We start from the raw sequence: 14,280 nt of genomic DNA, 5'->3' as shown, positions 1-14,280 counted from the left end.
ACGTGTAACTGTCATTTTATTTCCCTGCCAGGTCTGGGACCAGTCTTCAGTGTAAGTCTCAGCTACACAAAGTTACTCATCTTGACCTGCAGGAAAAAAAAAAAAAACAAAACACGGAAATATACTGAGTTATATGCACTCCATACATCTGCTGCCCAGTTACCAAAAGAGCTTTTCTGGGCCAAAGCTAGCTTCATATCAGGAGATGTGATGCTTTTGAAGATTGTTCGCATCTCAGTTAATTTCTCTGCACTTTCCTGCACTCCTGTTTTTGCACTTTGTACTACTGTTACTCTTTCAAGCAGTTCATGAACTTTTTGTATTCACTATAGTCCCTTCATCAAGGAAATTCAATGGGACTGGAGTCCCACCCCAGATCTTCAGTGTGGTTAGCACCCCTTACCAGGTAATTGATCATAGTTCTGAGATGTGCTGGGAGTTCCTAATGGCCCGGAACCAGAAGGGCCAAGTTGACTGAGTCTTTCAATAGAAGGTGTGATTGGATATTCTCTACAGAACACACACACAAAAACCACTTTTGATCAATCTGTTCACCTGCCACTTCTGAGAGTTATTTTGTTCTCACTAAAATTGCTCTAGAGCAGCTCTGTTGGGGAGGGGAGAACCCTGCTTTAAATGAGCCCGTATGCCCTACTCCAAGACAAAGTGCATTATCTATAAGCTACTGGGGTGTTAAGACTTTATCCAGGTCTTCTGCATGACAGTTCACTGCATGCTGCTGCACCATCACTGGCTGCTCTCTCCTTTTAGGTTGCTTTGCTGAGTAGTGTATTGTACCTCACTTGTAAATTAACTGAAACCTCTAGATTACGCTGCAAAATAACTGTTAATTACTCTGGAAATTTGGCAAAGAAGAGTTAACGAGCCTTATTCTATGACAAGGGTTACAGTCACACTTGTGCTCTCCTCTCAGCATTAAACGGGGTCCATTCAGAAATTACAACAGACCTCAGCTCAGATTCCAAGAGGACTTTCCCCAGAGGGAAAAGCAGCACAGAGCTGGGCCCTCCCTGTGACCTGTAGCTTGTCGTGCAGTAAGGCTCAAATGTCACCGCACAAGAGGATACTCACAATGAACAGCTTTAGCGGTTACTGGCCACCTTTGCCTTTGCTTCTGCATACCGAACCTTGAGCCATTTATTGCTTTCTATTCTCTTTTGCCGTGACCATGAAGCAGAGAGCAAATGATTTTCAAAGCAGGCTTTGACCATTCAGTCTGCGGTAGCGCAATCCTAAGTGAACGACCATGTTCTTTACAACTGCAAAGAGCAAAACTGCATCCAATCTTCCTCTTAAACTTCTGCTAGTCCCTTGCAAGCCCGTGCTAACCTGTTCTAAAGGTCCACAAGAAGTCAGATGTCCTTTGTCAGTGTCCTTTGGCAAGTTTCATGGATATTGTATTCTGTTCTCTTGTCTGTTGGGTTGTTTTAGATCAGATTATATGGCAGGAAACTTGCTGAGAGTTTTGTCTCCTGGTCTGAATACTTTGAAAGGTCACTGAGATCAAGTCTTTAAATCTTTGCATCTCATGGAAGATCTTCCAGACCTCAGAAATGGGCCTGTTGAGTCCTGAAAGCGTATCTCTTGTGTCTTGTTTGTGAAATGCTTCCTGCTAGAGAAATAGCTCAAAGGACTGTACATAATAACGAGAAAATTTATATTCGTAACTAAAAGGGAATTGAATTGGTTTCTACTTTTTTATTGTAAACTGTGTGTTTTTCAACACTGGCTTTTTTTTTGTTTTAATGGTGGTTGTGGACAGCCATCTTCAGACACTGGAGGGACCTCGGCTTAATCCTCCTAGCTCCCACAAAGAAATAATTGTAACATTAAATTGCACCTGAAGCTTGTTAGCATAAATGAGATGTTAGGGATCTAAAAGTACAGGAATTTTCTTCATTACCTTTTTACTATTGATAAGGGAGGGAACTAGAGGGACAGTTCAAAGCTCCACCTGGAAAGTATTGGACTTTGTTGTTGAACAATAACCAAATAAAACAAATAACTATCTTGACTGGCATGGTGAAATGAACGCTTCCTTCTACACAAGAGTATCCCAAAGCCATCGTAGTACTGCACCCAGCATTAGAAGCTGTGTAATCTATAGGCATCAATGCTTACCAAAGAGCTGACCTTGACTATTTAGCATTTTAATAGTTGTTATCCCTGAACAAGTAGCGTAAGTGGCTTCACAAAAGCAAAGCATGTTCATATGAACGACAGCAGATGGATTTGTCCAACTCTTTCACTATAGCAGCAGTGAGCTGCGAACACCTACAGCTGAATTCTGCCCTCACACACTTAAACAGCGATGCGAAGGGTAGAGCTAAGACACGTGTGAGTATAAGGGAGGAGAAGTGGCCCTGCTAAACGACCCATACATGTTGAGCTGGAATAAGAAAACATCATCTAATTAACAGTAGTGTGATCTAACGACAGGTTTGGGATTCATCCCAGCAGCGCACTGGTAGCAAAGGGGACAGAGAGCTGCTCATCCCACCGCTGCAATATGCTGGTGCTTTAAGGCCTAATAGCTGCAACTTTTTAAGAGAAGAAACGCTCACCAATCTAATTCCGATTGAGTACAACCTGCAGAGTTGCTGTACATCTCAACTTACACCTGCTGGGAAAAACTTGCTAGATCAGACTTAAATGTAAATACATCTATTTTTAACTGAACCAGTTTTTACAGGGTCTGAAGTATTCTTTCACAGGAAGAGGTTTTTAATATTCACACTGCTGCCTACAGTAACTTAATTTGTCCTCCTACTGTTCAGTGTTTTTGGTTTTGTGCACGTAGCCGCCCCCTTCCCCCCAATGAAGGGCTTGTTGGAGGGTGTGTGGGAGGGTTACTAATAGCTCCGATTACATTTTGGTCTACATGGCATTCTTCATGAAAATGCTCTACATAAAAACCAAGCTGCTTGATTTATCTATTGTGCCTACTATCTGATGTATATGATGAGATGCTAACTTGTTAAATGTTCATTTCTATTTTACTGTGCACAAAGAATACTTATTTAAAGCTCATTGTTGCAGTCCTATGATGCATGATCAGAATTGTAACAAAACTAAAATAATCCAGAAACTGGTGGAGTAAAAGAACTTCCTTATCGAGCCTTTTGATTATCAAGAACCCTGCACAAAACACTTCAGCTCGACCACCACGTGAGTGCTCAGCCTTAGGGGTGGGGGGGGTGGGGGACAGGAGCTCTCCTTGTTTATGAACACAAGGCTTACTCCTGAGCGTAACAAAAGGCTCTTAATAATAAAGAAGCAAACAGCTCTCTTAGCAACAGCCAAGGATAAACACAACAGCACAGACTGTGAGGAGTGGGTGGGGGATGCGAGTGAGTGAGCGAGCTAATAAACCCAGCTTCAGCTTTTGGAGGGATTTGATTCATCCCCGTTACAAGAAGGGACTGCAGTGCAATTAATCTAATTCATTCACCTGTCAGGCAGGAGACAACTTGGCAAAAATAATAAGAGCAACAACTTCTCCTTTCTGAGGAGAAACCAAACCAAACCCACTTGGCTCTTCTGTCAGCGCAGCCCAGCCAGGGCCTGAGCCCACAGTTGCTGTTGCTGATAAGAGCCATGTGGGCACTGAGGGGTACCCGGCTCACCTGGAGGAAGGCTGTGGCTGCCATGTCCCCAGCCCCCCATAGCAGTTGTGCTCACTTACCCACAACAAGCAAAGAAAGGTGGAGGTGATCACAGAACTCTGAGCCCTCGGTGTGGTGTGCCAGGCTTTCACATCCAGCCCCTCTCCATGATTTCTTAAGGGCACAAGCAGAGGATTCCGTGGGTGTCTGCAGGAGTTAATGGTGCACTGGCAGGCACACACCATGTACCAAATGCTCTTTGCCTTCTGAGAGATGGCTACAGTCTGCAAATCTAACAAACAAAAGCAGCTTCCTGTAAATGTTTGGCTCTGGCCTGTGGCTCCATCATCTCATTGCTGATGAAAAGCCTGCAGGGAGTCACACCTGTATTAACTGGGGAAAAAAACCCACAAGGCCACATCTATAAACACTTTCAAGTCCTGCCTACTTCCACCTTTCTTTTCTATTCTCCACCTCTCAGAGCTCTTCAGTCCTTGCCTTATTTCTTCTGGCAAGACAAAGAACTAAGTTACTTCTAAGCCGCTCCTATATTCTTTCAGTACAATAAACACTTCTGATCAAACACCGTGTCCACATTTAGCACGCTGACAGCAGAGCGTGGCACGAGAACCCCCATCACGCTGCTGCAGCACAACAGCTCTTCCACACTGCAGCTGAGTGAGAGCTCTCGAGGGCAGGAAGACAAAGAAGGGCTGCAGTCACTGTAACCCACCAAAGTGCTTCCACATGGATAGCTGACAGCACTGCACCAAGGCAAATAGAAACAAACCCTCACACGCTGCCATAGAGAAGCACGTGGAAGAAATAACCACAACCCCCTTACCTGATCACCGGGGCTTGTGATCGATAAGTAATTAATTGGACTCTTCTTCCTGTAAACTTTGCCTTCCAAATACGTGATCAGTTGCCCTTCAGCTTAGTGACTAAGCTGCAATGATGGGTGAAAAAGCTCACCCAATTCACCAAGGCCTAAAAGCCACTTCTGGCTTAAAACAAAGGAGAACTCGAGGAAGCGTAGGCTGCCAAGAGACTGGGAGGGACAGCAACACAAGTCAACCGCTTCCTTCAAAATGTTTTATTTGTTTCTAATGAGGCTGAAAACAAAAGCAATTCCATATTTCCGAATACCAAATAATATCTGCAGTACAGAACGAAGAGTTTTCAAAGAAAACCATTGCACTACACCCAGATCTGCTGAGCTACTCGGAACATCACATGGAGACGGGCTAGTGAGCAGAGCCATCCCCTGCTGCAGCTCCTTCCACTGAGTGCTGGCTGCTTTAGTCCCCACGTAACTCCTTACTGATTTGTTCAATGCGCTCTTCCCCACTGTAGGAGAGGGGCTGGTTACCATTGGCACAGGCACTGGTGCTCTCAGGCACCAAACACCAAGAGGAACAGACCTAGCAGGTCACCTCCCAAGCTGCTTCCCCCAGGAAGTTTTACATTAACGTTGCATGTATTTTGGGATAAAGCAGGCTGCAAGTACATGTAGATACATACAGGCAACCTGGCATTGCTGTATTCACTTACCTAGAAAATACAGACTAAAATGTGCAGAGGTGGCCACAGGCCTGGCTTTGGAAGCACCAGGGATTTCCCACCTGCAGTCAACGCTGCAGCCTGGTGCAGGAGCCCAGCTCTAGCTGGACTTGACCAGCAGTCAAGTTTGGCCACTGGGCTACAGCAAACTTACAGTCACCTCTGAAGTGGCTGATGGAGGCTGTTACTAAGAACAAGAGCCTACATTGAATCTACTGCTGTCCTTTCAGCCACCTCACCCAGCGTGACAAAGTCATCGGTGACAGCAAGGGAATTTGGTTGCAAAAAGCAGATTACTGCAAGACGCAGCTGAGACTGACAGAACAACCCAGCCGTTAAAAAAACAATCGTCTTTACCAGAAATTCCACAGGGGAAAAGGTTGTAACTCAGTTCTCATGAAGAGAAAAACTACGGGGCTGTTCACAGTAGAAACAGAGCGCCCCAATCTACCGTAAAATGAAAATGATTGTGGATGGTTTAGCCCAGAACGGCTGCTACAAAATAATCATCGCTATTCACACTTATTTCAGCCCTGCAAGTTTGGAACTTGCTACTGAAGTAACTGTGGCTTTGATGCACGTGAGTGACGGAGCAGTTGTACCAGACTTGCTCTTGCTGAATGCTGAGCTCAGATCGGATTCCACAAGAATCCTCAACTTCCTAGACTTTGGGCTGGCTCATTTCTTCCCATTCATCTCACTGAAGGTCCTTAATCCATTTTGCTGCCCCCACGTTTTTCAGCCTTATTGAATTGGTGCTTGTTTTTGAAACCGAGCTGCCCACGGGCACCGCCACATCTGCCATCAGCATAGCTGACATGGAGCTGCCATTTCCAACAACATCCACGGTGAGATCGGGAAAATAAGGCAAATGTAGGAGACCCTGAAGTCTAAGAAACAACATGAAGTCAAGAGTTCGTTTGCTACAGCACAGAGGAGGAATACATTTGGTTAAGAGAAGAGTTTTCTTCTGAGACTGCACTGGCCCAGAACACTTGGTGACTACTGTGACGTTCATATTGGCTTGTATAGCAAGGTAGTCACGTATTTCTTCTTGTAACGATGCGTAGCACTGAGCACCATCACTCCATCCTACAGGAGATGGGAAAACAAGTGAGCATTACGACACTGTTATCTGAAAGCTGCAAGTGTGAAGCATGTGCCCTGGCCCCTCACCTTGATAGAAAGGGCGTAAAGGTGGTTCAGCATGACATGGTTGGGTTCAGGAAGCAAAGCAGGATCACACTGGGGAAAAAAAAAGAGGATGAGAGACAGTGTGAAAACAACAGAACTCACAGTTTACTTCTCAGAGCTCACGGGTGATAAACACCATCTGCACGCTCACACACACCGTGCCGCTTCGTACACACGACCCACCAGCAAACACAGCGTTCCAAAACAAACCAAGAGTCCTCCAGCATTGAAACTCCTCACTCACTGCCACTGTGGAACAGATCTCAGTTCCTTCTGATGCGCTTCTGACCTTTTAAATGTTCAAAGATGGGGGGTTCTGGCTGTAAAACAGCAATCCGGCTCTTTTCAGTTTTGAAGAAGAGTGAAGTTGATTCATGTGGATCCATCTGGATCCATGAAATTCCCTGTGTCAAATAGGGGCTTTAACAACGTGGCAACTATTCTAAGGCTCTTCCCTGAGTGCTTCCTGTCTGCATCCCCAATTTCCCCACATCCACTCACAACATCACGGCCCTTATTCAGCAAACAGGCTGATGTACTCACAGAAATGCCCGTGTCCTTGTTCAGGATGACCTGCAGCAGGTGTGGGGGAAGAATGGGTGGAGATTTAAAGCGCTCCTCTGCCTTACAGACATAGGGCTCCTGGTGGTACGGTCCTGGAGGTGAGCTTGACAGCTCTGCCAGAGAGATAATGAAATAGCCTATAAGAACACCTGCTCTTTATACCGGCGTTTTCCAGTACTCCAAGTGAATTCTCATATCCAGGAACAAGAGGCCAAAAGAAACGCATGGCCTCCAAGTACCTGAGCTGCAGCAGCTGATGCAATACTGAAGGATCAGTCACCGCCCAATAAGTGATTTAAGATACCCAAAGTCTGCCTGCCTTCACACTAGCCATGCAGGTCTGGAAGGCTGAGTGCTCACCACACTCCAGACCTTTGCTGCCCTCCCTGACAGGCACTTCTGCAGCAAACACTTCATATCAAACACTGTGCCACAGTGTTACCTGCGAGGGAAGGACCAAACGCACTGTATACACATGTGAAAGGGGTACAGAGACACTTCCACTTTCTTCCTCTGTGCATTTGTGGTGCTTGAGAGCCTGACACAAAGGGAGCTCAATGATGTGGAGCTCTAACTGCAGACATAAAGGAAGATGACAGTTATAACAAGCTCATACCAGACATGTCCGAACACTTCTGGGAGTCCACCATCAAAGCATCAAACACTTCAAAGTCAGTTTTCTTCACCTGGATGATGTTGTTGACAGTCCCCAACTGGCTGGTTACAACAGGCTGGGAAAAGATACAGAAGGCAAAATAAAAATGCTTGCAGACTATTAGGATTCTCAAAACTAAACAACCAGCACAAATGAGATACTTTGCTTTAAGAACAGGCTGGTACCGGGTGGGGAATGAGGTAACCATTGCAGTTATTGTTCAGTTAAGGGGCTGGTGCAGTATTTGGGGCTGGGGAGGGACTCTTGTCAATTGAGCTCGCTAAGTCCACGTGAGTTGGGCACAGACAGCAAGTATAGCACAGGGAGATGTGGGCTGTCAGCAGTGCCGTAGTGCTTTATAAGACAGTTTGGTACCAGAGAAGAAAAGCTGACAAATCTCTTTATAATGAAGACCCAACAGATCTTAACACCCATTTGTTACACAGCCTCCTGTCCTCAGGGCTGTCAGTCTGAGGGCATCACCCGCAGGGATCACTATGTCTCTCACCAGCCTCATCTGTTTCTATTGTTAATAAACAAAAACCATCTGCTGGTACAGAAATCAACCAGCTTCTCCTCTTCACACACCTCAAGGAAGAAATACAGTGCAATGACAATATTACCTCTGAAGGATCGTGTGTCCACTGCCCATCCACAAAGAACTTGTACTGGTGCTCTCCTTCTGGCAGGTCCAGGATCGCCACAAAGTTGTTGTGACTGGAAATGAAGACAAACAGTCACCCCTGAAACACTTGGAGAAGTGAATCCATCTACACACTGTGATACACATCGTAACACAGAACACAGAACCACCTTAGCATGCAAAAACTTTAACAGTGCAATCAGAGACCCTCCCCCAGTGGCAGTCAGCCCTTCAATGAGGTCTAAGAGAGGCACAGCCAGGCTCCAGCCCTTCCTATCACACAGCTGAACTGCCTTCACCTGTGCTGCCAGGGCTGACGGGGTCCTTTCCCCAGGTGCTCCATCAGTGCTTCAGGCCCTGATCCAACAGTTCCCATACAAACTCAGGCAGGGCATTGATGCCACTGTGTCTCTTCACTTCTCAAGTAAGGAGCACAGTGAGCTCTGACACTTCAGCATATGCTATTCCCAAACACAAGCACTTTTTCCTCACTGCATTCCCAGTCCACGGGGAACACCACCGACCTGCAGAAGCCTATTACCTCCTCGTCAAAGGGATTTTACTCCAGTTGTTGAAGGACCCAGATAAATACACTTCTTTCCCTCCTCCGGTCCAGCGAAAGACTGTCGGTCGAGCTTGAGTGGGGGTTTTGTCGCTCACTTCCAGGTCCTGTTGCCAAGCGAGGAACTCTTCTTTATCCAACGGCGCCTACGAGCACAACATCCTGATCAATACAAGTTCCCTCTTTGCAACCTTAGACGGCTTGCATTTAATTCTGTGCTTAGGTGCAAATTGGCAAGGCATGATGAGGCAGCGGCCCTTCTAGGTGCCGTTCAGTGGCAAGTATCCTGCAAAGCTGCTAAAGCCTTCCGAATCTATAGAAAGAATGGATGGCAACGTAAAACAAGAAATGGTTTCAGCTCACGGGAGCTTTCAAAACACACTGGTATTAGTAGGGAGGAATAGTCAAGGAGACAGACACCAGCGGCCCCGTTTGAAGGCAGCCTTACCTTCATCTCCTCCGAATGGAACAGGTCCGCATCTTCGGGGCTGTCCATTAAGATCTTGGGTCTGTCCCCCTCCTTGGAGCCGCCGGCTCCTCCCGCCCCATCAGCCCGCGCTGCTTTGTGCCCATGGCGCTCCAGCTCGCTGCTCGTGTTCCCCATTTCTAAGGGCCTAAAAGAGCAGAATCCAGTTTAACGAGTGTATCACACAGCCGCCAAGCAAAGAAATCGGCACCATCCCGAGCTCTGAGCCCAACACCACGGAACGCCGCTTACCCAACGTCCGAGCAGCTGAGAATCGCATCACACTCGGAGCAGAACGACACGCGGCAGCTCAGCTGCCCTCGGCACCGACCGGCGATGCAAACGACCGTCAGCGGCCGCTCGTAACCCGCAGCGATACGGAGCCCTTCGGGGCCGCCCGCCCCTTCCGCTTCCGCGTGCCCCGCATGGCCGCCCCGGGCAGCAGCCGGCCCCGCAGCTCGGGTTCCCCCATGGCGGCCGCTCGGGGCTGCCCCGCTCCGGGCCGGTACCGCCGCCCCCTGCTTGATTTATGGATGCTGAACCGCTGCGGCGGGCAGACCGAGCCGCTCCCTGCCGGCTCCTGCGTCTGCTCCCCCCCGCTGGGCACTGCAAGTGGTTCCGGATTTACTCGGGGATGATAAACGAGGGAGCGCCGCCCCACGCCGGAAATGCGTTCCGGCTGTGATGGGAGCGGCTGTGCGGCCGGGGGAGGCCATGGCTGCTATGGGCTGCTATGGCTGCTATGGGCTGCTATGGCTGCTATGGCTGCTATGGCTGCTATGGGCTGCTATGGCTGCTATGGGCTGCTATGGCTGCTATGGGCTGCTATGGCTGCTATGGCTGCTATGGGCTGCTATGGGCTGCTATGGGCTGCTATGGCTGCTATGGGCTGCTATGGGCTGCTATGGCTGTTATGGGCTGCTATGGGCTGCTATGGTTGTTATGGCTGCTATGGGCTGCTATGGTTGTTATGGCTGCTATGGCTGCTATGGCTGCTATGGCTGCTATGGCTGCTATGGGCTGCTATGGGCTGCTATGGCTGCTATGGGCTTCTATGGGCTGCTATGGCTGCTATGGGCTGCTATGGCTGCTATGGCTTCTATGGGCTGCTATGGCTGCTATGGGCTGCTATGGGCTGCTATGGCTGCTATGGGCTGCTATGGCTGCTATGGCTGCTATGGCTGCTATGGGCTGCTATGGCTGCTATGGGCTGCTATGGCTGCTATGGGCTGCTATGGCTGCTATGGCTGCTATGGCTGCTATGGGCTGCTATGGGCTGCTATGGGCTGCTATGGCTGCTATGGGCTGCTATGGGCTGCTATGGCTGTTATGGGCTGCTATGGGCTGCTATGGTTGTTATGGCTGCTATGGGCTGCTATGGTTGTTATGGCTGCTATGGCTGCTATGGCTGCTATGGCTGCTATGGCTGCTATGGGCTGCTATGGGCTGCTATGGCTGCTATGGGCTTCTATGGGCTGCTATGGCTGCTATGGGCTGCTATGGCTGCTATGGCTTCTATGGGCTGCTATGGCTGCTATGGGCTGCTATGGCTTCTATGGGCTGCTATGGCTGCTATGGGCTGCTATGGGCTGCTATGGGCTGCTATGGGCTGCTATGGGCTGTTATGGCTGCTATGGCTGCTATGGGCTGCTATGGGCTGCTATGGGCTGCTATGGCTGCTATGGCTGTTATGGCTTCTATGGCTGCTATGGCTGCTATGGCTGCTATGGCTGCAATGGGCTGCTATGGCTGCTATGGGCTGCTATGGCTGCTATGGCTTCTATGGCTGCTATGGCTGCGATGGGCGAAGCGCAGCTGGAAACTGGAGCGCTTCTCTCATCCAGTCGCGCTGTCTCCCGTCGCCCCGGCTCTCCTGCTGCTTCCTCCTCGCTCTGATGGCCGTACTGTCGTGCAGGCTGCAGCTCGGGCCGTGCTTCCCTTTGCAATGAGCTGCCATGCGGCCAGAAGGGCTCTTTCTCTGTCGGATCAAAGCGGGTCCTTGTGTCACGCCGTGACGTGGAGGCGGAATTGTGCTGGGATGGGCAGATTCCCGCTGTTGGCTCCTGCTGCGTGCCCGGAGGAGCAGCTGCTGCTCGTTTGTCTTCCATGGGCAGAGTGCCCTGAGCACGGATCACCCATCACAGGGGTTGTTAGAGCTTCCCCAGCTCCCACAGTGCCCTTATGCTGCTGTAGAATGCAGCTGTTGTTGTTTTGACACTTAACGCAGGTTAGCGCTCTCATGTTCTTTGCCTGCAGACCCGATGGCTTTGTGTCCCCTGCCACCAATGCACACACAGGGCAGGTTGGAGGTACACAGTGCCTTGTCTTGCCGGTTGCTGAGCTACTGTGAGAGCCTGCAGAGCCAGATGCGCTGCAAGCAGCAGCATCTCTACTTTAGGGCTCACCTTGTCTGCTTTACGATGGTTTTGTTATATACAAAAACCACAGACTGATAACGCACTGCAGAATAAGGGCTGCTGATAGCCCACGGGGCTGTTGGATAAGGATAGTCCAAGCTTCTCTCAATGTAAAGCTTTGGTATAAAGACAGAATGGTTGCTCCCCACACAGCATCGCTCCAAAGCCTTTGGGAGCTCCTGGCCTTGGACAGGATGGAGGCAGTGGATGCAGATGCGTGGTCATCACATGCACTGCGGTATCATTTCCTCCTATCAGCCTGAAGAAGAGTCTGGCTCGCTCACAGCTGTTCCTAAAGGAGATGTGGGACATGCCACGATGGCCTGGCAGAGCTCACCCACCCACTGAATCTCTGGAGCTCTGCAGTTTCACTCCTCCCTTTCATAGGAGACAAATCTGTGATGGCTTTTTTTTTTGCCTCCTTCCATGCTCTGCAATCTAAGAGGCACACAAACTTCCCCCTGCCTCTCCCAGGGCCTGTCTCCACATTCTAAAGGAGGACTACAAACTCCCTTCCCTTCACATGCCTTTCCTAACCTTCCTGCTCTTATTGCCAGATGAGGCCGTAACAGATGGAAGGTTAGAAAGGAAGATGGTTCAGCATTCTTCCATCCAGTCTTCCACATTTCCTTCACCTCAAATGACCAAGAAGAATTAGATGAAATAATGAGGCAGAAATCCCCACCTTGCCTCTCAAAGTGTGACTTTCCAGATTCCCAACCATCAGCCAAAGGGAAGCGATGCTGTGTTGTGCCACTATTGCAAAACCTTTTAGTCAAAAACGAATGCAGCACTCAGCTTTATTCTTGTTCTGGGTTTATTCCGGACCCAGCTTGGGTTAACTACCCACATTAACATGGAAAGGATCACGGAAATTGCACGATAAATCACAACTACAGTTGAAATGGAGGAGTCAAGTGAATGCTGAGAAGTCAAGTGACCATTGAGTCGGCCCACCCTCGACAGCTCCCCCTTCCCATCCTTCATCAGCTAACCCAAGGAAGGGATGCTACAACCGCCAGTGCTGCAGGTCAAAATCCCATTTGAGCTGTTTGGATGCTCTCCTGGAGTTGGTTGAAATCCAAAGGGACCGAACTTTGGTTGAGATGCATGTAGACGTGGCTGCCATGGCTCAGCACCACCCTACAGCCTGCTCTGGTGTGCATCCCTTAATTTCATTGGAGCTCCCCCTTCTCTTGCCTGAAATGTGTTGAAAAATAAAGTGTAGTGGCCAAATATCTTGGACTGTGCATTTTAAAGTCCTGATGTATCCGTTGGTGTCTGACATGACACCAGCTTATCTGGCCAAAGAGAAGTAGCTGCGAGCTAAGTGGAAGCTGACTCAGCCCTGTAGATAGATATGATAGAAACAGAAGAGCCATCCTCAGTCATGAGCCAGCAGATCAAATTCAGACATGACACAGATCACATTATAAAGGATAGACGAGCAAGTGCTCCTTGCAGCTTCTGTGCCACAGAGACAAGTGAGTCAGCTGGGAGCAGCAGCAGGGTTTATCCTGGAGCTCAAGAGAGGAAAAACATAAACTGCAGAAACCTCCCCATTAAATTCCTATAACCTCCTGTTCTACCTTGGCCTCCTGGGTTTGTTCCTCCAGCTTTAGATTGCTTGAGCAATCCCTCTCCTACCATCCTCCTCCATTCAGGTCACTACTGAATATAGCCCATTTGGCCAGGCTGCAGAGGAAGTCAAGTTGGGCCGCCTCCTTAAAGGCTCGCTCACATTTCAAGGCAGGCGTGCCGTCGTGGTGCATGCAGAACATGCCGTTGTGTTTGGGAGGTGGAAAACGGTGAGTGAGCATGAAAACCACTTGTAGGCAGAGCTCTGCATCCCTGCTCAGCATCTCTCCTCCAGCACAGCGCTGTGTACCTTCAGTGACCTGCCTGTGTACTGCCTTATCGACTTGGAAGGGCTGCAGACATGCAGGCTGCCCTGCACACAGCAGGACGTGGCTTACCAACTTAGTCCCATGCCGATCAGTGACTTCCTTTCATTTAAATCTCACTAGTTTTGGGGAATCCAGCACTCAAATGCATCCTCTTGTGCACACACGTTCACACAGTGCATACAAAATAAAGGCTAGCTCAGAAGGTGGCACGGTCTCTTCCCTACTGATGCAAATTAGGAACAGAATCCATCTTAAATACTAACAAAGCCAGTGTCCAGGTAAGGAAATGAGCCTAGAGGGAGATGTGTGCCCACTGGCCCAGCAGATGTATCCAGGCTCATTTCGACATGGGCTCTGCATGCAGGCTGAGAGGTAAAGCACAGCTCATCCTGTGTGCACATACACATAGATACAGGCACAAAAGCAACAGATTCTGGACTTGTGAGCCACAATGCTCACAGGCCGTGGTTGCAACCACACCAACTGAGGAACCAACGCTGATGTTCAAGGTGTGCCTGCAGGGAGGCACCCAAAGAATTCCACATTGTCCTCTTGATGTTTTCTTTGCTGTGCAGTGTGATGAAACCCACACCACATGCTGGCTGAACGTCTGGCTGACCCCCTTCAGACAGCAGCGAAGAAACTCCTCGTATATTTAGAAGCCTTGCTCTAAGGTTACGTAT

At 49.0% G+C, this 14,280-nt stretch overlaps 2 protein-coding genes across 3 annotated transcripts in view; one reads left to right on the top strand and one right to left on the bottom strand.

Moving 5' to 3' along the window:
• CIT (citron rho-interacting serine/threonine kinase) overlaps positions 1-2,953 on the top strand; it is a 70,431-nt gene extending 67,478 nt beyond the window's left edge. For both annotated transcript variants that reach the window (XM_072351012.1, XM_072351011.1), the window contains one exon: positions 32-2,953. In XM_072351012.1, coding sequence (XP_072207113.1) covers positions 32-55 — 24 coding nt within the window. In that variant the 3' untranslated portion in view covers positions 56-2,953. The remainder of the gene's footprint in view (positions 1-31) is intronic.
• A 1,747-nt stretch (positions 2,954-4,700) lies between these two features.
• PRKAB1 (protein kinase AMP-activated non-catalytic subunit beta 1) lies at positions 4,701-9,703 on the bottom strand. The gene is made up of 8 exons (XM_072351023.1): positions 9,526-9,703; positions 9,256-9,421; positions 8,787-8,953; positions 8,226-8,319; positions 7,564-7,678; positions 6,927-7,060; positions 6,366-6,434; positions 4,701-6,281 (listed from the first exon to the last, which is right to left on the bottom strand). The coding sequence occupies exons 2-8, from the start codon at positions 9,409-9,411 to the stop codon at positions 6,204-6,206; spliced, it is 813 nt and encodes a 270-aa protein (XP_072207124.1). The 5' UTR covers positions 9,412-9,421; positions 9,526-9,703; the 3' UTR covers positions 4,701-6,203.
• Positions 9,704-14,280: the final 4,577 nt, after the last annotated feature.

Source organism: Excalfactoria chinensis, chromosome 16 (assembly GCF_039878825.1).
Source record: "Excalfactoria chinensis isolate bCotChi1 chromosome 16, bCotChi1.hap2, whole genome shotgun sequence".
In the NCBI taxonomy this organism is placed as follows: Eukaryota; Metazoa; Chordata; class Aves; order Galliformes; family Phasianidae; genus Excalfactoria; species Excalfactoria chinensis.
Note: the sequence above shows the minus strand (reverse complement) of the source record. Positions and strands in the feature narration are given on the sequence as shown.

Bases quoted from the DNA above. Each gene is read 5' to 3' on its own strand.
- PRKAB1 (XM_072351023.1), bottom strand. From the start codon at position 9,411: ATGGGGAACACGAGCAGCGAGCTGGAGCGCCATGGGCACAAAGCAGCG. The intron at 7,061-7,563 runs GTATGAGCTTGT...TCTCTCTGGCAG, and splicing joins GAAGTGTTCGGACATGTCTG to AGCTGTCAAGCTCACCTCCA. The intron at 6,282-6,365 runs GTGAGGGGCCAG...CATCTCCTGTAG, and splicing joins TTTACGCCCTTTCTATCAAG to GATGGAGTGATGGTGCTCAG.